Source organism: Capra hircus, chromosome 11 (genome assembly GCF_001704415.2).
Source record: "Capra hircus breed San Clemente chromosome 11, ASM170441v1, whole genome shotgun sequence".
NCBI classification, from domain to species: domain Eukaryota; kingdom Metazoa; phylum Chordata; class Mammalia; order Artiodactyla; family Bovidae; genus Capra; species Capra hircus.
This window is the reverse complement of record NC_030818.1, coordinates 105,682,174-105,705,250: the sequence shown is the minus strand read 5'-3', so window position 1 is coordinate 105,705,250 and position 23,077 is coordinate 105,682,174. Positions and strand designations below refer to the sequence as shown.

General features: G+C 57.8%; 1 protein-coding gene across 3 annotated transcripts in view; it reads left to right on the top strand.

The window, feature by feature from the left end:
• EHMT1 (euchromatic histone lysine methyltransferase 1) overlaps positions 1 to 23,077 on the top strand; it is a 110,948-nt gene that overhangs the window by 20,412 nt on the left and 67,459 nt on the right. For all 3 annotated transcript variants that reach the window (XR_001918898.1, XR_001918897.1, XM_018056201.1), the window contains exon 2: positions 22,609 to 22,672. Coding sequence is in view for 1 of the 3 variants with exons in the window: in XM_018056201.1 (XP_017911690.1) it covers positions 22,609 to 22,672 (64 nt within the window). In the remaining 2 variants the exon portion in view is untranslated. The remainder of the gene's footprint in view (positions 1 to 22,608; positions 22,673 to 23,077) is intronic.

Below are 23,077 nucleotides of genomic sequence, written 5' to 3'. Positions count from 1 at the left end.
GGAGCGAAGAGCGACGGCTCGGAGTCGCGCGCGCTGTCTCCACGCCCGCCTGTGCGGCGCCGTGTCTGGCGTTCTTCCTCGCATCCGTGTGGATCTGTGTTACTGCCTGAGCCCTTTCGTGTAGTGTGAAGGAACTCCTTAACGTTTCACGTGGGGTGTGTCTGCTCGCGACGCACTCCCTCTTGTTCATCTTGGCGTGCTCCGTTTTCTGTCTTATTTATGAAGAGACTTCGGTGTGTGTAGAAGTCTCGGTTGACAGCCTTTTCTTCTGATACGTTAGAAGTCATCTCACTGCCTTCTGGCCTCCTGGGCTTTGTTGAGGAGTCACGGGCAGTCTTGTGGAGGCCCCTGTGCACAGAGCGGGGTCGCTTCTGTCTGGCTGCGTTTGGGGTTCTCTGCCTTGGCTTTCAGCAGTGAGATCCTGTGTCTAAGGGAGGATCTCTTTGAGTTTATCTTATTTGGAGTTTGCTGCGCTTCTTGAATTTTCTGGTTTTTCTGGTTTTCCTTTGAGTTGTGAATTTTGTGGTGTGTGCCTTGCCCTGTTTCACCCTGGCTGATGTCTTTGCAAGATACACACAGCGACCGAGGGATTGGAGCATGGCGCTCGGTGTTTGAAGCCGCGCCTCCTCTCGTGTTCACATGACGGATTCAGCGGGCATGGTGACCCGGTGGCGCTCGGCGGGAGGCGTTTGCCTGCTGTTGCTGAGCTCTGCCTGCGATGAAGGCAGCCCTAGGTGCGTCTGGCGTGGGAGCTGGCTGTGCGCTGCTGTGTGTGGGTCCTGGGTTTGAGTCTCACGTGGCCTTTACTGCATTTAAGAACACGGAGCCACCCTTGGCGTTTAGGCTCTCCAGCAACAGGCGGTGCGCCGGGGTCTGCAGCCTCTGACGGAGCCCCTCTGACTCCGGGCACCCTGTCTTCTGTCAGAACACTTACTTTGTACTTTGATGACTGGTTTCTTTACGTAAGCTTCCTGTATCATCGTCGCACTGGTGGGACTGTAGACTTTTCGAAGGTGGGACTGTAGGTTTTCTTGGTTTTCTAACACCTTAACTTGACCTGGCACAATTTTAGGTGGTTTCTGTTGTACAACAACATATAATAGGAGAAGGAGGTGTAGTTGGCCTATGGGTGGATAGACTGAGTGATTTATTTATATGTGTGTAAATTTGACCATGAGTAGATCATGAGAAACGCTGGGCTGGAAGAAGCACAAGCTGGAATCAAGACTGCCGGGAGAAATATCAATAACCTCAGATATGCAGATGACACCACCCTTATGGCAGAAAGCGAAGAGGAACAAGAGAGCCTCTTGATGAAAGTGAAAGAGAAGAGTGAAAAAGTTGGCTTAAAGCTCAACATTCAGAAAACAGTGTCAGAATTTATTTTTGGGGGGCTCCAAAATCACTGCAGATGGTGACTGCAGCCATGAAATTAAAAGACGCTTACTCCTTGGAAGGAAAGTTATGACCAACCTAGATAGCATATTCAAAAGCAGAGACATTACTTTGCCGACTAAGGTCCGTCTAGTCAAGGCTATGGTTTTTCCTGTGGTCATGTATGGATGTGAGAGTTGGACTGTGAAGAAGGCTGAGCGCCGAAGAATTGATGCTTTTGAACTGCGGTGTTGAAGAAGACTCTTGAGAGTCCCTTGGGCTGCAAGGAGGTCCAACCAGTCCATCCTGAGGGAGACCAGCCCTGGGATTTCTTTGGAAGGAATGATGCTAAAGCTGAAGCTCCAGTACTTAGGCCACCTCATGCGAAGAGTTGACTCATTGGAAAAGACTCTGATGCTGGGAGGGATTGGGGGCAGGAGGGGAAGGGGACGACTCCGGATGAGATGGCTGGATGGCATCACGGACTTGATGGACGTGAGTCTGAGTGAACTCCGGGAGATGGTGATGGACAGGGAGGCCTGGCGTGCTGCGATTCATGGGGTCGCAGAGAGTCGGACACGACTGAGCGACTGAACTGGACTGGACTGGACTGGACTGAACTGGCCGAGGTTGAGTCCTCACGGCTTCCGAGTGTGGACGGGAGCCCTGTGCTCAGCCCCTTCTTCCTCTGTTTGTCTGTCTTTGTAGCAGGCGTTTTGTGCCCTGTGTCTCAGCTTCTGATCGAGGGTCAGGGGAGAATGAACATGGTGCCTTGTCTCTGGCAAGGTCCTTGTGTTCTAGTTTGAGAAAGTCTCATGGTTACACAGCTTTATTATCTTTATTAGTTTTATTAGTTTTAATAGGTTGCTGTTAACGGAGAGAGTAGGTATGGAAGCAGCCCCGAGGAGGCGCCTGCCTGTCGGAGCAGCTGGAGGAGGCTCCTGGCACCCCTTCCTGCTGCCGGCGGAGACCCAGCTCTCCCAACTCCAGGAGGCAGGTGGAATCTGGGGTGGGCTGGCTTCTGCACTTGTTCAGGCTGGAGTGGAGAGGTGCCTGCCACCCCCTCCATGAGCCCCATGTGATGTTTGAACATCTGAAATTTGTCCACCCCAGCTGAGATGTCCTTTATGTGTGAAGTACACATTAGATTTCAGAGGCTTATTGAGACATTTTGTGCTTTTGCAGGATACTGTTTTTTTTTTTTTTAATATTAGTTACATGTTGAGCTGGTAACATTTTGGATGTGTATTGGGTTAAATAACATTTATTTACATTAATTACTCCTCTTGACACTTTCTAACAGGGCTGCTGGAGAATTTAAAGTTATCCTTGCTAGTCCTGCTGTGTTACTGTGGACAGTGTTGCCCTGGGCTGAAATCCTTTTAAGTTTGTCTTGACTCTGGTCCATCTTGGAAAAGAATCCTGCAGCCTCTGGGAGAAAGACAGGCTAATTCTCCAGGGAGAGGGCCAGAAAGGAAGGGTTCCGAGTGGAAGGAGGGCCCGCGCGCCTGCAGGTGAGGGGCCCAGTTTGGATAGGAGGTGGCAGCTGGGACATGGGCTGGTGCCACCTGCCTGGGTTGGAACTTGAGAACCATGGGGCGTGTCAGACGCGCCTGTCTGTGTCTCCAGCCCTGCCCAGTGTGTGTGCTGGGGATGGCGGCTTTCGGCTCTACTTCCTGACACCAGCACAGAGGCCTTGGGACCGTAGGCATCTCGGCTGCTTTTCAGCCTGAACATTCATCGTCCTGGCTTTGAAAATGGGGGCGTTTGTGCACACGTGCTTCTTCTTGTTTAGTGCTTAAGTCGCGTCCGACTCTGCAGCCCCATGGACTGCGGCCCAGCAGGCTCCCGTCCTTCACCGTCTCCCGGAGTTTGCTCGAATTCATGCCCGTTGAGTCCGTGATGCTGTCTGACCGTCTTATCCTCTGTCAGCCTCTTCTCCTTTTGCCTTCAATCTTTCCTAGCGTCAGGGTTTTTTCTGATGAGTTGACTTTTTGCATCAGTCAGGTGGCCAAAATATTGGAGTTTTAGCTTCAGCGTCGGTCCTTCTGATGAGTATTCAGGGTTGATTTTCTTTAGGACTGGCTGGTTTGATCGCCGTGCTGTCCAGGGAACTCTCAAGAGCCCTCTCCAACACCACAGCTCAAAAGCGTCGATTCTCCGGTGCTCAGCCGCCTTCATGGCCCAGCTCTCTTGGCCTTCCTGTAAATGGAGCCCCAGTTTCTTAGACTTCATTCCACCTCTGCTGTTTCCAGGACCTCCCAGACATGCCCTCTGAGCCTGTTCAAGCAGGACGCCATGGACCTAGGTGTTGCCAACCCCCCTGGTGGTCCTCAGCCTTCTTCCCTGGCCTCTCGATAGCCCGTGACGTTCACCTTCACGTCACGTCAGGGAGGAGTGATTGTGTTCAGTCGCTCAGTCGTGTCCGACTCTTCGCACCCCCTTGGACTGCAGCACGCCAGGCCTCCCTGTCCTTCCCAGTCTCCTGGAGCTTGCTCAAACTCCTGTCCACTGAGTCGGTGATGCCGTCCAACCATCTCATCCTCTGTCGTCGCCTTCTCCTTCTGCCTTCAATCTTTCCCAGCATCAGGGTCTTTTCCAGTGAGTCAGTCCTTCACATCAGGTGGCTGAAGTATTGGAGTTTCAGCTTCAGCATCAGTCAGGACTGATTTCCTTCAGGATGGACTGGTTGGATCTCCCTGCAGTCCAAGGGACTCTCAAGAGTCTTCTCTAATGCCACAGTCCAAAGGCATCAATTCTTCGGTGCTCAGCCTTCTTTATGGTCCACTTCTCACATCCATACATGACTACTGGAAAACCATAGCTTTGACTAGATGGACCTTTGTCAGCAAAGTGATGTCTCTGCTTTTGAATATGCTGTCCAGGTTGGTCATGGCTTTTCTTCTGAGGAGCAGGTGTGTGATTTCATGGCTGCAGTCTCTGTCCACAGTGATTTTGGAGCGCAAGAAAATAAAGTCAGCCACTGTTTCCACTGTTCCCCCATCTGTTCGCCATGAAGTGATGGGACCAGATGCCATGATCTTCGTTTTCTGAAGGTTGAGCTTTAAGTCAACTTTTTCGCTCTCCTCTTTCACTTTCATCAAGAGGCTCTTCAGTTCTTCACTTTCTGCCATAAGGGTGGTGTCATCTGCATGTCTGAGGTTATTGGTATTTCTCCTGGCAACCTTAACTCCAGCTTGTGCTTCTTCCAGCCCAGTTTCTCATGATGTACTCCACTGCTGCTGCTGCTGCTGCTGCTGCTGCTGCTGCTGCTGCTGAGTCGCTTCAGTCGTGTCCGACTCTGTGTGACCCCATAGACGGCAGCCCACCAGGCTCCCCCGTCCCTGGGATTCTCCAGGCAGGGACACTGGAGTGGGTTGCCATTTCTTTCTCCAATGCATGAAAGTGAAAAGTGAAAGTGAAATTGCTGAGTCGTGTCCGACTCTTAGCGACCCCGTGGCCTGCAGCCCACCAGGCCCCCCCCCCGTGAGCAGGTGACAGTGCGCAGCTCTGACAGCTTTTCTCTCCATTTGGAACCAGCCCATTGTTCCATGTCTGGTTCTTACTGCTGCTTCTTGGTCCACACACAGGTTCTTAGTATTTTGTGTGCATTACAGATGAACCCAAATTTAAATTTCCTATGAAATTTGGGGAAAAAACAGATAGAACTATACCAGTAGTTAACGTGGGTATTTGAATTATGGGATTGGGATTGACAGTGGCTTTAAAAATGTTTCTTGGAATATAAGTTTAAAAAAAATAATGAACATTTATTAGTTTCACAGTAGAAAAGGAAATTAATAGAAAGATGACCCCGAGTGGAATAATGCTCTGTGGAAACAGAGTTGCCCCAAGAGACGCATCAGGTCGCCCCTGCAGTGCATGGTCCCAGGCCTCACCCCTCATCCCAACCAGGCTGCACCAGCCCCCCTTCCTTCACTGGCGCCTGAGCGCCAGCCCCACTCAGTCACCGTCCGTCCATGCAGGGAGCGCTGTCCACACCCCTGTGCAGTGAGAGCAGAGCCCAGGGTCTGCCACAGCCGCAGGTCCACCATCACCTGCCTCCCCCTCTCGCCCGGTCCTGAGCACAGAACGCAGGTTCTGAGAGACAAGTGTGCGGGAGATGAGTTTGTAGAGGAGTCGACTGTGCAGACGAGTGTGCAGGAGAGTGCAGGAGATGAGCGTGCAAGAGACGAGTGTGCAGGAGATGAGTGCGAGAGACGAGTGTGCAGGAGATGAGCTTGTAGAAGAGGCAGGAGGCGAGCGGTGCTCTGTGAAGCCAGGAGGGCAGCTTGTAAACGCGTGTAAAGCAACACCGTTCTTGTCTCTACTTTTTTTTTTTTTTTTTTTTTTAGCAAAATGGTTCAGTTATTTATTCATTCATCTATTTTTTTCCAAGTTGTTACAAGATAGTGCGTAGAGTTTCCTGTGCTTTTGTTTTGAAAAGCGGTAGACTTCCCTAGCGTCTGCCTACAACGCGCAAGACCGGGTTCTATCCCTGGGTCAGGAAGATCCCCTTGGAGAACGAAATGGCAGCGCACTCCAGCACACTTGCGTGGAAAATCCCGTGGGCAGAGGAGCCGGTTAGGCTACAGTCCGTGGGGTCCCAAAGAGTTGGACACGACTGAGCGACTTCACTTTGTTTTTCATAAATATATTTTATGTTAATGTGGGTTTCTTGTTATTTTGAAAGAAAGTGGGGGACTGTCCCAGTTCTGATTTCTAATGTAGGCAGGGAGTGGCTGTAACCCAGAGAGACAGGGAGAGACCCTCTGTCAGCTGGTCTGGGCTGGGCTGCTCAGAGCTACTGGGGGCGTGCTGGGGGCCGTGCTGGTCCGGCAGTGGCCTGGGGGCGTGCTGGAGGCGTGCCGGGTCTGCAGTGGTGCTCATTCTGATGGGCGGGCGCTCACTCTCATGGGAGCGGGCTCCCTGTTGTCGCGCTTCGGGCTTCACAGCCTTCTCGTCCTTTGGCTCACTGTCTCCACTGTGCTCAATCCTTTGTCAAATGGGGATTTTGAAGGAAATTCAGCTGTGAATGTGTGTGTTTTTCCCATGTTGTTGCAGTCCCATTATAGAGCAGTATTGTGGAAAGATTAGAGAAAGACCTCGAATCAGATCAGGAACTTAGTCTTGCAAGAGCCTTTCTGATGGGAAGTGAATCTCTCTGGTGTTCTGCACATAGCCTGCACTTCCGCTCCTCACCACCAGATGGCGGCCCGTCCCGCCGAGCCGGGCTGTGGCCGGCCCTCCGCCGCCGTTCTGTGGGTGGCGCGGGTCCTGGTCCCCGGCCCCCTTTGAGTCAGTGCTCAGCAGGGGCCGGCCCTCCTCCCAGGAAGCCCGGGGCTCTCCTGCCCGTCGGAGGCTCGGCCCACCTCCGTCTGCCTGCCGGCGCCTGGCGGCCCTGCAGGGACCCTCCCCTCCGGTGTCTCGTGGGAGGTGCTTCAGGTCTGCGGAGGGGAGCCGTGTCTCCTCCTCCTCGATGTATCAGCTCCATCCAGCTCTGTGTCCCCTCCCGTGATCTGCACGGAGTGTGGAGCGGGGCTGCGGGAGCCCCGGCCCAGGGGGGTGGTCAGTTACCGCTCGCTCCTGCTGCCCGCTGTTCAGTGGCTTGAAAGCTTTCTTCTCATCAAAACACTGGAAGGCCCTTCCCGTCACATTAGTAACGGGGAGAGGAGAGAAAATGACCGCGTTCCCGAGGCTCCGGCTGTGCCTGTGGGAAGGAGCGTCTCTAGAGGGAGGCGGCGCTGCCCGCCTGGTGCCCGTGACAGCCGCGGGGCCCGGCTGACGTGGGTCCCTGGTGACTGTTCCCGGCGGTGCCCTCGGTCCAGCGTGAAACCTTCCTTGGGCTGCAAGCAGCAGCGGCCACAGAGGGGGCGCCGGCTGGGAGAGTCCTGGCGTGCTGGTCCCCGCCGAGGGCTCAGTGCCCGTCCTGGGGCAGAGGCGCAGGGCCTGGAGGCAGCAGGTGGACGGGCTCTGTGTGCTGTCTCTACAGAGCCGGTTTGGGAAGCAGCTTCTGAGTGTCTTCTGACACCAGGCAGGACTGCAGTCTGGACAGGCGTCTGTCAGAGAGCGTGTCGTGGAGTTGCTACCCTCCCAGCCCCACCGGTCCAGCGCCCTCGCCGCTCACCAGCCCTCTGGTCCCGGCCCCTCGCCGCTCACCAGCCGCTCACGTCCAGCCCCCTCGCCGCTCACCAGCCCCTCGCGTCCAGGCCCCTTGCCGCTCACCAGCCCCTCATGTCCAGCCCCCTTGCCACTCACCAGCCGCTCACGTCCAGCCCCCTCGCCGCTCACCAGCCCTCTGGTCCCGTCCCCTCGCCGCTCACCAGCCCTCTGGTCCCGGCCCCTCGCCGCTCACCAGCCCCTCTGGTCCAGCCCCCTCACCAGCCCCTCTGGTTCAGCCCCCTCGCCGCTCACCAGCCCTCTGGTCCCGTCCCCTCGCCGCTCACCAGCGCCTCGCGTCCAGCGCCCCTCGCCGCTCACCAGCCCCTCTGGTCCAGCCCCCTCGCCACTCACCAGCCCCTCTGGTCCAGCCCCCTCACCAGCCCCTCATGTCCAGCCCCCTCGCTGCTCACCAGCCCCTCATGTCCAGCCCCCTCGCCACTCACCAGCCGCTCGCGTCCAGCGCCCCTCGCCGCTCACCAGCCCTCTGGTTCAGCCCCCTCGCCGCTCACCAGCCCTCTGGTCCCGGCCCCTCGCCGCTCACCAGTGCCTCGCGTCCAGCGCCCCTCGCCGCTCACCAGCCCCTCTGGTCCAGCCCCCTCACCAGCCCCTCGCGTCCAGGCCCCTCGCCGCTCACCAGCCCTCTGGTCCCGGCCCCTCGCCGCTCACCAGCCCCTCTGGTCCAGCCCCCTCGCTGCACAAGCCGCGCTTCCACCCTTGGCAGAGAGCCCAGGATGCTCCCTGCCCCCAGTTGCAGAGCATCCCCTTTGTTCCTCTGTTTTCGCGTTTCCTCTCAAAGGGCAGGTGCAGGCCAGTGAGGTGTGGTGGGCTCTGCTTTCTGCGGTCTTCGTGTGACTGCGTGACTTCCCTCTTGATGTTACAGGCCTGCACTTTGTGGTCCATCATCCCTTGAAATGTGTTCATCAAATAGCCTTGGGACACGTGGCATGGAACACGTATCCTGGAGCATTGTTAGGCTGGGTGCTAGGGCTTACCTGGGGGAGTAAGTCCGCCGCATTTCCTGGGGTCTCCCTGTCCAGCGAGGTTGGCAGAGTTGTAGTTCATTGTGGGGCTCAGTGCAGAGCTGGACCTTCGGGGTGAAAGCTGAGCGAAGGGCGTGCAGGCCAAGACCACGGCCCTGACCTGGGAGCGCTGAGCAGCTTGATGCCGTAGGTTGGCGCCCTGGGGTGTTTGGCAGGCTGATTTGGCCCTGAAAGTTGCTGGGCTGGATTAGGGCTCAGCAGACTTCTTCTGGCAAGGCCATCTGTGCGTGCTCCTCGTGGTTTCTGATACACACGCTTTTTTACTTTTACACGTTACACATACGAAAGCCACTCTTAGCTGCTGGAAGCACACGGATGGGCTGGGTCTGGATCTGGCCAGTGGCTGCTTTGGGATTCTCCGTGCTGTTAGATGTGAGCGTGAGCTCATGGACGGGGTGGCACTGGGTGTTTTGAGAAGATGCAGGGGGCCACAGTTTTAGAAGGTGGCTTTTGAACTGCAGAGCAGATGTGAAGATTGGAGAGGGGCGAGACTGGACTGAGAAAAGGAGCTGATGGACTGTTCCTGCTACCAGTGCCCTCAGGGGTTGGAACAGGAAGGGAGCCGGGTCGCGTGTGCTTGGTGAGGAGGCGTCGAGCCTGCTGACGGTGCGCGGGAGTGAAGCCCGACCGAGACTCCTGCATAAAGAGTGCCTCCCTCTGTCCGCGTTGGGCCTTAGCTGCGGCTGCAGGCTCTCTGGCTGTGTGCAGGGCACGCTTGCTGCGAGGTGTACACCTCAAGCTTGTGCGGCTGCTGGCTGCTGTGCCTTTGGGCCCTCGTGGCAGCTGAGGCCCTGGGGGAGGGACTGGGTGTGTGGACGGGGCCAGGTGGCTTTCCGAAGTGGACATGGGTGTGCAGCTCCAGGACAGTCTGAAGTTTGCGAGTCGGTGGCCTCGGCGGGGTGGGGTAGGGCCCGGCTCCGGCCTGCATGCGCCTTCAGGAATGGGGCCAAGCCGGGGTGGGAGGGTGGCAGAGACGGGGCGGTCTCGAGAGGTGGAGGCTGTGGTGGCTGCCTGGGCCGGCCGTGGATCGGGGCCAGGCTGTGGCGGGACCTCGCCTTTGGATGGCTGGATTTGGGGGTGACTATCTGGCTCTGCTTTTTTTACTATGCCAAAACCTTTGACTGTTTGGATCACAATAAACTGTGGAAAATTCTTAAAAGAGATGGGAATACCAGACCACCTGACTTCCCTTGTGAGAAACCTGTATGCAGATCAGGAAGCAGCAGTTAGAACTGGACACGGAACAGCAGACTGGTTCCAAATAGGAAAAGGAGTGTGTCAAGGCTGTATATTGTCACCCTGCTTATTTAACTTCTATGCAGAGTACATCATGAGAAACGCTGGGCTGGAAGAAGCACATACGAGCTGGAACCAAGACTGCCGGGAGAAATATCAATAACCTCAGGTGTGCAGATGACACCACCCTTATGGCAGAAAGTGAAGAACTAAAAAGCCTCTTGATGAAAGTGAAAGAGGAGAGGGAAAAAGTTGGCTTAAAGCCCAACATTCAGAAAATGAAGATCATAGCATCTTGTCCCATCACTTCATGGCAAATAGATGGGGAAACAGTGGAAACAGTGGCAGACTTTATTTTGGGCTCCAAAATCACTGCAGATGGTGACTGCAGCCATGAAATTAAAAGACACTTACTCCTTGGAAGAAAAGTTATGACCAACCTAGACAGCATATTAAAAAGCAGAGACATTACTTTGCCAACAAAGGTCCGTCTAGTCAGGGCTATGGTTTTTCCTGTAGTTGTGTATGGATGTGAGAGTTGGTCTATAAAGCTGAGCACCGAAGAATTGATGTCTTTGAACTGTGGTGGTGGAGAAGACTCTTGAGAGTCCCTTGGACTGCAGGGAGATCTAGCCAGTCCATTTTAAAGGAGATCAGTCCTGGGTATTTATCGGAAGGACTGATGTTGAAGCTGAAACTCCAATACTTTGGCCACCTGATTCGAAGAACTGACTCATTGGAAAAGACCCTTATGCTGGGAAAGATTGAGGGCAGAAGGAGAAGGGGACGACAGAGGATGAGATGGTTGGATGGCATCACTGACTCAATGGACGTGGGTTTGGGTGGACTCCGGGAGTTGGTGATGGACAGGGAGGCCTGGCATGCTGCGGTTCATGGGGTCGCAGAGAGTCGGACACGACTGAGCGCCTGCACTGAACTGTCTGTCTCACGGCAGACTCTGCAGGTGTGTCTGTGATGCACTTGTGTGTGTTACACAGTGAGGCTGGCTGGGGTCCGTCAGGCACGCTGTGTCCCTGGCTGCAGGCGTGCCTCAGTCTCCTCGGCTGGCGGAGGGTGTGGGCGATCCCACGGCACAGCGCCTGAGCGGGCCAGGTCCTGGGGTGTCGCTGGGCCCTATGAGGGGGTGCGTGCAGTTCCTCTTCCACGCGGGTCTCTGCTGTTGCCCCCGGACTCCCGTGAAGAGCGGGTTCCCACCTCTGACAGAAGTGACCTCACCGCACGGCCCGCGTCTCCCTTGCTTTCTGCAGCTGGGCAGGTCTCGGCAACATGCGTTAGGGGTCATGAGATTTCCACCTCTGTACTTGGAGCGTGTTTTTTTTTTTTTAAATGCAGACATTTTAAACATAACTATGTCATTTACTGAAAGAAAGTGAAAGTATTAGTTGGTCAGTCGTGTCTGACTCTTTGCGACCCCATGGAGTCCATGGGATTCTCCAGGCTAGAGCGCTGGAGTGGGTAGCCATGCCCTCCTCCAGGGGATGTTCCCCACCCAGGGATCGAACCTGGGTCTCCCACATTGCAGGCAGCTTCTTTGCCGTCTGAGACCTAACAAAATTCCAGTAATTCACATCATCTAACCATTTTAAGATTTCCCTCCAGTCTTGTCGGAATGTCACCTTATGGTTGATTGGTTCAGATCTGCGTCCCAGCACAGCCTGCACTTGCCGCGCGGGTTCTGTTCAGTCCAAAGCTTCGGCCTGGGGGGAGCCTGTGTCTGCGGCCTTGCGGGGCGTGGGGGACTGGTGAAGATGCACAGCCGGGAGAGGGGCGTCGGGAGCGCGGGCGTCGGGAGCGCGGGCGTCGGGAGCGCGGGCGTCGGGAGAGCCACAGCCGGGAGAGGGGCGTCGGGAGCGCGGGCGTCGGGAGCGCGGGCGTCGGGAGCGCCACAGCCGGGAGAGGGGCGTCGGGAGCGCGGGGCGTCGGGAGCGCGGGCGTCGGGAGCGCGGCCGTCTGCGGCCACTGGCCCTTTGCAGAGAGGCTGGCTTCCCAGCCGCAGACGACAAGGAGCCTGTCTGTCTCAGAGTCAGTGAAATGCCTTGTATGCAGCTACATTGGGTATTAATTGTGTTTTCCAAATTTAGGAACTTTTTTTTTCTGTCAAGGGGAAAAACAGACAAAAGAGGGGAAAAAATATGTGAGATGTTAAAAGGATTCATTCTTCTTTTCTCGAGTGTCTTGATGACTGGCTTGTGAAATTGATACGTGGTAATAGTTTAAAATTAGGGGGTGCGGGTGGGTGGATGGCCCAGCTGGCATTGGCGCCCGCGTGGTTCTCAGGGCAGAGGCCGCCGCTGGGCTGGATCCTGGGCAGAGGCCTTGGCCTGGGCCTGCTCTTAGTTTCCCGTAAGAGTGCCTGCAGACCTTAGAGAAGGGCTTCACGACTCCTTTGTTTTTTTTCCTCTGAATTTTATTTTCTTCTGTGTTCTGTTCTCTTATGAAGAAATTATTTGTTTAATATTTCTCTTTTTGTTTCAGGAGTATGATTTCATAGGGCAGAGAATATTGCCTTTTGAAAATGTAGATCACCATCTCAAAATATCAGAAACCCAGGGTCCTTCTGCTTCTTGCTGATTCTCACAGACTCAGTGGAGGGTTGCCAGGTTCAGGAAGTCAGGATACAGGGTGCCCAGTTACGCTGGAAGTTCAGGTGCACTTACTGATGCTGAAACATGACTTGTCATTTATCCAAGCTTCCGATATCGCTGGATGCTCCTGTGTTGGGCAGCTGGTGGTGCCTGTTGCCCTAGTGGCTGGACCTGCAGTTGGCTTTACACGTCAAGCATGGGATCGGATTCTGTCTCACCTCCTGGGATGCTTTTTTTCCCTTAGGGTTTGGTTTTTCCAGTAGTCGTGTATGGATGTGAGAGTTGGACCATAAAGAAGGCTGAGTGCCACAGAATTGATGCTTTTGAGCTGTGGTGTTGGAGAAGACTCTTGAGAGTCCCTTGGACTGCAAGGAGATCCAAGTAGTCCATCCTAAAGGAAATCAGTCCTGAATATTCATTGGGAGGACTGATGCTGAGGCTGAAGCTCCCATACTGTGGCTACCTGATGCGAAGAACTGACTCATTAGAAAAGACCCTGATGGGAAAGATTGAAGACAGGAGAAGAGGGCGACACAGGATGAGATGGTTGGATGGCGTCACCGACTCGATGGACGTGAGCTTGAGCCAGCCCTGGGAGATGGTGAAGGACAGGGGAGCCTGTTGTGCTGTGGGCCATGGGGTCGCAAAGAGCTGGACATGACTTACCAACTGAAAACGATTGTGTATATCGGAATCTGCCCATTGGCATCTCAGTAAGAAACTTCACAGAGCTTTCTGTCTTTTTTCTCCAGGCACGTCAGTGCCTTAGATAGGATGTGACGCGGATGTTCCGAAGGGTGGAGTGTGGTCTCCTGGGAGAGGCGGTCAGGCCCAGCGCGGGGCCGGCGTGTGTGGGGTGGCTCGGCGCCCTTCCCCAGGGGCGCGCTGCTGCGCCCTCCTGGGCAGACTTGGTCCCCCTCCCCGGTGCCTTTCGGCCAGGTCTGATAGGGGTTGTGTTGGTGTGAAGAGGTGGAAGGAGGGTCTGGATAGGCTGGTGGAGGGGCTCCTTCTCGGGCAGTTCAGGCACCGTGGGCGCCAGCCCTAGTCTCGCTGTCAGAAGCGGCGGGTCACTGTGTGGGAGCCAGGTGCGGGGCTGAGCCTGCCGCGCTTGACCGAGGATGAGGCTGGGGCCCGCCTGCTCTCCTGTGGCCCGGAGGGAGCGCGCTCGCTGCGGAGTCAGGGGCTCTGACGGTGGACAGAGGGCTGCGTCTCAGGGCTCCGGAGGCCATGCCTCTGTGAACGCGGCGTCTGTGGTGCAGCGCTGCACCCCGCCCTCAGGACCCCAGTCGCCCTTCCAGGCTCTCCCCTTGCTGCCACCCTGTAGCTGTCTGCTTGTTTGGAAGTCTGCGTGTAAAAGGCTTTTTGACTGAACGAAGCCCCAGAATCTCTCAAGCCCCAGGCCCTGAGAAGATCCCGTTTTCAGTCTGGGTTTGGGAGTTAGAGGTGAGGTCTGCTCGCAGAGTTCCTGGAGTCTGGGCAGGGTGCTACAGGTAGCGGGGAGCAGACCTTGGGGGCAGCTGTCTTTCTGGAACTGCCGTGTCTTGGCGGCGTGCTGCGCGAGAGCTGAGCGGCATGCGTGTGGAGCGCACGCCCGCTGAGCACACGCCCGCTGTTCCCGCTGTGTGCGGCGCACTCAAGCCGGAAGGTCTGATGCTGCGGACGCGTCACAGGTCCGGGTTCCTGGTGGTTGTGCGGGTTTGACTTTGTGTCTGTCTCCCAGGGAGGAGGTGAAGGAGCTAGGGCCCCTCTTTCTTGGGACACGTGGGTCTTGGCTGGAGGTGGGACAGGTGAGCAGGTGCGGAAGGAGGGGAGGAGAGTGGAGGGCTTGTCCGCAGTGGGGGCGCCTCTCCTCCCGAGGCTGGCGCACTAGGGTTCCGGGCCCATGGGGTCAGGGTCACAGGCTGTAGGAAGCTGTGACCCATCAGTGACGAGGCCTGAGGGAGACTTTAGAGGATTTCACTGGAGGTTCTTCCAGGAAAAAGGCCAGGCTTTGGGAAACAAGTGAACTGCCGGCAGGCCCTCCCCTGTGGGTTCTGTGCTCTGGCCTGTGCGTGGAGGGAGTGGCCTGGCGGGCTCTGGCATCAGTGGAGGGAGTGGCCTGGCGGGCTCTGGCATCAGTGGAGGGAGTGGCCTGGCGGGCTCTGGCCTGTGCGTGGAGGGAGTGGCCTGGCGGGCTCTGGCATCAGTGGAGGGAGTGGCCTGGCGGGCTCTGGCATCAGTGGAGGGAGTGGCCTGGCGGGCTCTGGCGTCCGCGGCTGCCTTGACCTGGCCACAGCCTGCACCGCTGTGTGGTTGCTCGTGTGTGCGAGCGTGTTTCACTCTCTCACAAACAGGTCGGTCAGTGCAGTCGCTCAGTCGTGTCCGGCTCTTTCTGGCCCCTTGGACTGCAGCACGCCAGGCCTCCCCGTCCGTCATCTTCCAGAGTCTGCTCAAACCATGTCCATTGAGTTGGTGATGCCATCCAACCATCTCATCCTGTGTTGCCCCCTTCTCTTGCCCTCAGTCTTTTCCAGCATCAGGGTCTTTTTCAGTGAGTCAGCTTTTCACATCAGGTGGCCAAAGTATTGTAGCTTCAGCTTCAGCATCAGTCCTTCCAGTGAATATTCAAGGTTGATCTCCTTTAGGATGGACTGGTTTGATCTAGCAGTCCAAGGGATTCTCAAGAGTCTTCTGCAATACCACAGTTCAGAAGCATCAATTCTTTGGCGCTCAGCTTTCTTTATGGTCCAACTCTCCCATCCACAGAGAAGGAAATGGCAACACACTCCAGTATTCCTGCCTGGCGAATACCATGGACAGAGGAGCCCAGGGGGCTGTAGTCCATGGGGTCGCACAGAGTCCGATATGACTGAGAGACAGCACCTCACATCCATACACGGCTGCTGGAAAGACCATAGCTTTGAGTAGATGGACTTTTGTCGACAAAGTAACGTTTCTGCTTCTTATGGTCATAGCTTTTCTTCCAGGGAGGAAGCATTTTTTAATTCCGTGGCTGCATTCGCCATCTGCAGTGATTCTGGAGCCCGAGAAAGTAGTCTGTCACTGTTTCAGTTGTTCCCCCCTCTGTTTGCACGAAGTGATGGGACCGGATGCCATGATCTTAGTTTTTTGAATGTGGAGTTTTAAGCCAGTGTTTTCGCTCTCCTCTTTCACTTTCATCAGGAGGCTCCTCAGTTCCTCTTCGCTTTTGCCGTTAAGGATGGTGTTGTCTTCATAACTGAGGTTATTGACATTTCTATCAGCAGTCTTGATTCCAGCTTGTGCTTCATCCAGCCCGGCGTTTCGCGCGATATTCTATGCATGTAAATTAAATAAGCAGGGTGATGTTATACAGTCTTGACATACTCTTTTCCCAGTTTGGAAGCAGTTCCATGTGTGATTCTAACTGTTGCTTCTTGACCTGCATACAGATTTCTCAGGAGGTTGGTAAGGTGGTTTGGTATTCCTATCTCTTAAAGAATTTTCCACAGTTTGTTGTGATCCACACAGTCAAAGGCTTTGGTATAGTCAAGAAAGCAGAAGCAGATGTTTTTCTGGAACTCTCTTTCTTTTTTGATGATCCACCGGATGTTAGCAATTTGATCTGTTGTTCCTCTGCCTTTTCTAAATCCAGCTTGAACATCTGGAAGTTCTAGGTTCACGTACTGTTGAAGCCTTGCTTGGAGAATTTTGAGCATTACTTTGCTAGCATGTGAGATGAGTGCAGTTGTGTGGTAGTTTGAACATTCTTTGGCATTGCCTTTTTTTGGGATTGGAGTGAAAACTGACCTTTTTTAGTCCTGTGGCCACTGTTGAATTTTCCAAATTTGCTGGCATATTGAATGCAGCGCTTTCACAGAATGATCTTTAAGGATTTGAAATAGCTTAAGTGGAATTCCATCACCCACACTAGCTTTGTTTGTAGTGGTTCTTTCTAAGGCCCAGTTGACTTTGCACTCCAGGATGTCTGGGTCTGTGAGTGATCACGCCTTCGTGGTTATCTGGGTCATTAGGATCTTTTTTGTATAGTTCTTCTGTGTATTATTGCCACCTTTTCTTAAAATCTTCTGCTTCTGTTAGATCCAATCAGGTAGATGACTATAAATGGAGAAGTCCTAATTTAAAGTCAGATCATGGCTGAAAACTTTGTTTTAACCCATCATTTTGTTTTGCTTCGATCTGGGACAGAGCTAGACAAGGTTGAGAGAAGTGAAATCATTTCTCTTCTACGAGCTTGGACTAAGTGCTGCTGTTCCTTTTTATGCAAAACTGGCTGCTGGCAGCTTGAGTTTTAAAGGCACAGCAGCATTAGAGGAGAGGCTCGCACAGGCTTTGTTAGGTAGAGGCTTGTGCAGACATTTCAGGCCCAGAGAGTATTCTTTTTCTCTGGAGCGTCTCTGTTCATCTGACGGGCTGGTTTGTCCTTCACTGGAGACCTGCCAGCACCTCAGGCTCCAGCCCTGTGAGGACCCTCGCCCTCTTGTAGCTGCGTCCTGCCCACCTGCCTGTCCGTCCTCCCCGCCTGCCCCACGCCGTGCGTGCCCCTTCCGCCCGGTGCCCCCAGCAGCAGTGCTGGGCTTTGAGTGGGGACGGGTGTAGCTGAGATCCGCGCTTGCCCAGGCCTGGCACGGCGTGTGTGTCAGTGTTCCTGGGTGCCTTCGGGTAGATGCAGGGTGAAACGGGCTCACTCTGGCATGATTAGAAGGTGTGTTACAGAATATCCTTAAAACAGACCTTTTCTCGGGGGAGTTATGAACCTTAATTTTGTGGGCAGATGTCGCTGGTAGTGGTGGCCGGAGGTGGGTGGTTTGTGCTGAGTTTGTGGGAGTGCTGGGCTGTGCAGCTGTGCCCGCTCTGGTTTGTCTCCAGACGCCCCGTTCTCGCCAGCAAGGACCCCGGGGCCCAGAGGTGGCGTCGGTGGTGGGACTGCAGTGGGGATGAGCTCGGTCCCTATACCACTCAGTGCCACCGTCCTGACTCCTGCTCAGGTGCCGACAGCACAGCCCTGGCACCGTCAGTGAGACTGCTGGGTGAGGTCCCGGAAGGGCCTCGGACCCCGAGGCCTCCTGTTTCAGGGAAGGTTGACGAGTGTGGGTGGTGGGCGGTGGGGGGCAGCTGTGATGGGCTGAGGGGTGCCGGGGTCCGTCCACGTGAGGCCATGGTTGGAGACTAGGTGTGGTCCCACCCCACCCTCGGTGGACAGTGGGACTTTGGGGTTCTGGGCTGAGGCAGCTGGCCCCCCTGCCCTACCTGGTGGGGTGGGTCATGGTGGCATTACTGAGGGGGCAGCCAAGGACGCTCCCGGGAGGTGACGCCTGAAGTCAGGTGCCGACGTCGGGGCAGGCGGGTGAGCTGTGTGAGCGTTGCTCACGGCCCAGACCTTGCGGGTCGGGACCCACGTGCGGCCTCAGTGCTGGTCCTGGGTGTCCGGAGATCAGCTCCCCCAGGGGCCTGACCAGGCACCACCTCTCCCAGCCTGGGGTCACCCAGCTTCTCGTCTTCCCGACTCAGGAAAGGCAAACTGAGACCCCCTGTGCTGACTGAGGTGAACGCAGCTGTGGCTCCTGGCTCCTGGGCCCGCTGGCCCCTCGGTCCCAGCCCCACCCGTGTCTCTACGTCTTGGTCCTGCGCTTTCCGGGACATGGGTCCCTCAGCCGCACTGGGGCCTGTGTGTGTCCTGGCCCCCGTCCACACGGGGTGCAGGCGCAGAAGCTGGAGGAGCCCCCATGCACGTGGGTGTGGTGTGAGCGCTGAGCACCCTGGGCTGTGGGCTCCGCGTCGGGCGCCAGGCCCTTCACCCCCGGCCGCCCGGGGCAGGGCCCCGCCCTCAGCCGCAGGAGCCGTTGTCCAGTGTGCCAGGGTCCTGGGGACAGAGCCTGCGCTCCTGCCGCAAGTCCTCGCTGCCGCCTCCGCCCTCATGCTCGGCTTTGGCCTCTGAGCCCGCAGTGCACGGCCTGCTTCTCATCTGAAGGCTTTTCTAGCTGCTTTTTACGACAGTTTATTTTGAAATAATTTCAAACAGACAGAAAAGTTCCAAGGTTAGCACAGCGATGCCCGTCTGTCTTTACCAACGTCCACTCTGTCCTTCACGTGTGCCCCCGTGTGAACACACTCACAGGCACGTGTGCAGCGTCTCCCCTGCACTGCTCGGAGTCAGGTCCACCTCTTAACGCAGACGAGGGCAGTCCTTCTGAATCACTGTCAGAACGTGACGGCGCCGCTGTCTGGTCTGCACGCAGCTGTCACGGTAACCGCACACGGACCCCGCACCCGTTCACTGCGTGTACAGCCGTGTGGTCACACGAGGACACCGTCACGGTGCCCGGTCGTTGCTGTGCTTACAGTTCTCTCGCGGCCACCCGCGGTGACCTGTGGACACGACGCTGGTCTCTGTATATTCAGTCATCTCGTCGCGTGTGGTCACATGCGGACACAGCCCCCAGTCTCAGCTGTTACGTCGTCACACGTGCTTACCCGTGGATGGGGCACCCAGTCACTGTGTGTGCAGTCGTGTCGCCACGTGGACGCGGTGCCTGTCACTGTATGTACAGGCATCAGTGGGTACACGTGGTCACCCCTGGACACGGCACCCCAGTCATTGCACACACACTGGTCATGTGGACACGGCGTCTGGTCACCTTGTGCACAGCCGTTGCGTGGTCACGCAGAGATGGCGCCCGGTTGGTGGGTGTGCACGGCTGTCACGTGGTCACGCAGAGATGGCGCCCGGTGGCCGTGTGTGCATGGCCGTCGCGTGGTCACGCAGAGATGGCGGCCGGTCGCCGTGTGTGCACGGCCATCATGTGGTCACGCAGAGATGGCGCCCGGTGGCCGGGTGTGCAGTCGTCATGATAACCTCTCAGGGTGCTTTCGCACTCTGCCCGGGGACTTGCGGGGACTCCTGGCTCCTCTGGTCTCCAGCTCCCTGTCTTCCTTACCCAAGGGCCTGCGCTGCTTTCCAGAAGCCTAGGGCTGGGTGTCAGGAGACCAGAGACCTGCCCCTTTGTCCGTGACGACCCGGCGTGAGGAGAGCCTGCAGGTGCCCCCGGTACCTGAGGACAGTCTTGTGGGAGATACTGGGAGACTCTGTGAAGGTCGAGTTTCTCGTGAAGCTCCTCCACGAATTGGAGTGGCGGCTTCCGCCCCCAGCATGTCTCGCCGTCAGTGGGTGGAATCTCGGGTAAGGAGGAGCCACCCTGTCGGGCTGTCAGCTGCTGTTCCTGTTGCTCACTGGATGGACACGAGTCCGAGCAAGCTTCAGGGCTCGGCGATGGGTGTGGAGGCCTGGCGTGCTGCAGTCCACGGGGTTGCGGAGTCGGACTCGGCTGAGCTGACTCGTCTGTCGACGCCGGTGTTCACTCAGCCATCGCTCCCTTCGTTACTCATTCTGAGGCTCAGAGGAATGACACCCGGGAGCTGCATCCTGCCCGTCTGTCCTGGTTCTTGGACATGGCCCGCCAGCTTTCGGCGCTTCCTTCTTGGGTTAGCCCGAGGTTCTGAGCTGCTCTGTGCCCCGGCTGCCCCCAGCCGGTCCTCTCTCCCGTGAGCCTCATCCTCTCCATGGAGGCAGCACATGGGATGGTTTCTGTGCGAAGGCCCAGGGCCCCACGCTGCTGGAGCAGCGCTCTGGAGGCGCGCCCGGGGTGGGCTGAGGCTCCTCCTGCAGAGCAGGGCCGGGCTTACCTGCCATTTCACCCCGTGGGGATTGTCACAGCCTCTGCCTGGAGGGGAGCCAGCAGGCCTCAGGTCTTAGTCCGCATTCTGCTTGGTTCGGGTTTTGTTATGGTTTGGGCTGGGTGTTCCCTGAGCGCACGCGCTGGGGGCAGAGGGCTGGGGTGTGCCAGGTGTGGACCGTCGGGGAACAGGTGTGGCCGCCTGAGGGGGTGTGGCTGGGCCTCCCAAAGTAGCAGGTTGGTGGCGGGGGGGCCGGCCTCAGGGTGCGGAGCACGGGCTTGTTTGCTGGCCGAAGGCTGGTTCTCCTGATGAGGAGGGCGTGTCAGGCCTTCCCATCAGGATCTGCTCCTGCCTCCTGGGGCCTCTGGCTTTCTTTGGTGCCTGTCCACGCTCTGGCTTCCTTACTGCGGTGGGGCCGTGTGGCTGGCCAGCGACAGCAGACCAGGCTGTCGTCCAGGCCCCGAATGAGGGGAATGCAGGCTATTGAGAGAGCTGGGGAAGATGCCCACAGCTGTGCCCCCCTGGTTGTATCCTCACAGCCCTCCGAATGTCACACCCTCACAGCCCCCACCCGTCACACCCTGACAGCCCCCCCTGTTACACCCTCACAGCCCTCCATCACACCCTCACATCCCCCACCGGTCACACCCTCATAGCACCCACCGGTCACACCCATCACACCCTCACGGCCCCCCTGTCACACCCTCACGTCCCACGCCCGTCACACCCTCACAGCCCCCCCGTCACACCCTCACAGCCCCCACCCGCCACACCCTCACAGCCCCCCCGTCACACCCTCACAGCCCCCCCGTTACACCCTCACAGCCCCCACCCGTCACACCCTCACAGCCCCCCTGTCACACCCTCACAGCCCCCACCCGTCACACCCTCACAGCCCCCACCCGCCACACCCTCACAGCCCCCCCGTCACACCCTCACAGCCCCCACCCGTCACACCCTCACAGCCCCCCCGTCACACCCTCACAGCCCCCACCCCTCACACCCTCACAGCCCCCCCCGTCACACCCTCACAGCCCCCACCCGTCACACCCTCACAGCCCCCCCGTCACACCCTCACAGCCCCCACCCGTCACGCCCTCACAGCCCCCCCGTCACACCCTCACAGCCCCCACCCGTCACACCCTCACGTACCCCACCCATCACACCCTCACAGCCCCCACCCGTCACACCCTCACGTACCCCACCCGTCACCCTTACAGCCCCCACCCGTCACACCCTCACGTACCCCACCCGTCACACCCTCACAGCCCCCACCCGTCACACCCTCACAGCCCCCCCGTCACACCCTCACAGCCCCCCCGTCACACCCTCACAGCCCCCACCCGTCACACCCTCACAGCCCCCACCCGTCACACCCTCACAGCCCCCACCCGTCACACCCTCACAGCCCCACCCGTCACACCCTGACAGCCCCTCTGTCACACCCTCACAGCCCCCACCCGTCACACCCTGACAGCCCCTCTGTCACACCCTGATAGCCCCCCATCACACCCTCACATCCCCCACCGGTCACACCCTCATAGCACCCACCGGTCACACCCATCACACCCTCACGGCCCCCCACCACACTCTCATAGCACCCCCGTCACACCCTCACGTCCCACGCCCGTCACACCCTCACATCCCCCCCTTCATACCCTCACAGCCCCCCGTCACACCCTCACAGCCCCCCCGTTACACCCTCACAGCCCCCACCCATCACACCCTCACGGTCCCCCTGTCACACCCTCATGTCCTCCCCCCGTCACACCCTCACAGCCCCCCCGTGGCTCTGTCACACCCGCATGGCCCCCCACGCTCTTGCTGAAGATCACGTGTCTGTCTCTTCACCCCTTTCTGGAACACAGCTCCCAGGACTTGGCTGAGAAAGGCCCCTGTGGCCCTGAGCACAGAGGTCTCTCTGCCGTCTCGTCCATTGCTGTTCGCCGGCTCCTGGGGTGGTCACCCCCGCTGTCCCTGGTCCTGTCACCTGGGCCCTGCTGTGCTCCGCGCCCCCTGGACTGGCTTCCCGGCACAGGACAGGCGCTCAGGATCGGGGCCGGCCTGCAGGCCCCTGAGCCCGTGGACGGAGCTTTCCCCTGTAACGGGGCGCCCCGCAGGAGCGGCTGACCACCCCGGTGCCAGCAGCTGTGGTCTGGGCGCCTGGGCTCGGCAGTGCTGCCAGCCCCCCCCGCCCCGTGTGTGTGCACGTGACTCATAGAACAGCTGGTCCTCGGTCCTTAGGGGTCTTCAGGGATCCCAGCATCCCCCACTTTGGAAACCCCTGGGTTCCAGACCACTGGTCAGGCCACATGTCCGGAATCTGGGAGTGCGAGGGCGGGGCCCTCTGTTGCCTGGAGTCTCCCGGGCCTGTTGGCAGCACCGGCCTCTCCCCCTGCAGCCCGTGTCGTGGGCGTCCTCACGGGCCTAAGGGGCCCAGTCCGCCGTCCTTGCTGGGCTGATTCTGATGTGAGTGCGACGCCCGTGGGCCGGGGTCCTCTGGTGGAGTGCGACTGACGACTGCTTCTCTTCCGCAGGCGGTTCCGGCGAAGGGGGAGACCAAGCAGGACTGCGGCCTGGGAGCCGAGCTGCCGAGTGAAGGTAAGGGCGCTGGGTCCGCGGGCCTGCAGGGCGGTCCCTGGAGCGGGGCCCTGGGCTCCCGGCCTGCTGGGAGGCAGAGGTCCCAATCCCCAGAGCACCAGGGCCAGCAGGGGCGGCTGCACGAGGTGCCTAGACTTGGAAGACCCCCGAGTTGCCCAGCGGTGGAGGGAGGCTGGCAAGAGCCTGGTGCCCAGGGAGCCTCTGGCTGCCCTGCATGGGGCCGCGCTGGGACCGACTGTGGGAGGTGAGCCCACTGTCCCACCCGAGCCTGCCGGTGGCCCTCCTGAGAGCAGCGTCCTGGCTGGACGGCAGCACCCGGGGCCCGCTGCGCTCCTGCCCTGGGCACCTGCCTGCCTCTCAGCTGGGGACGAGACCAGGTAGGGGCTGAGGTCATCCGAGCTTGCG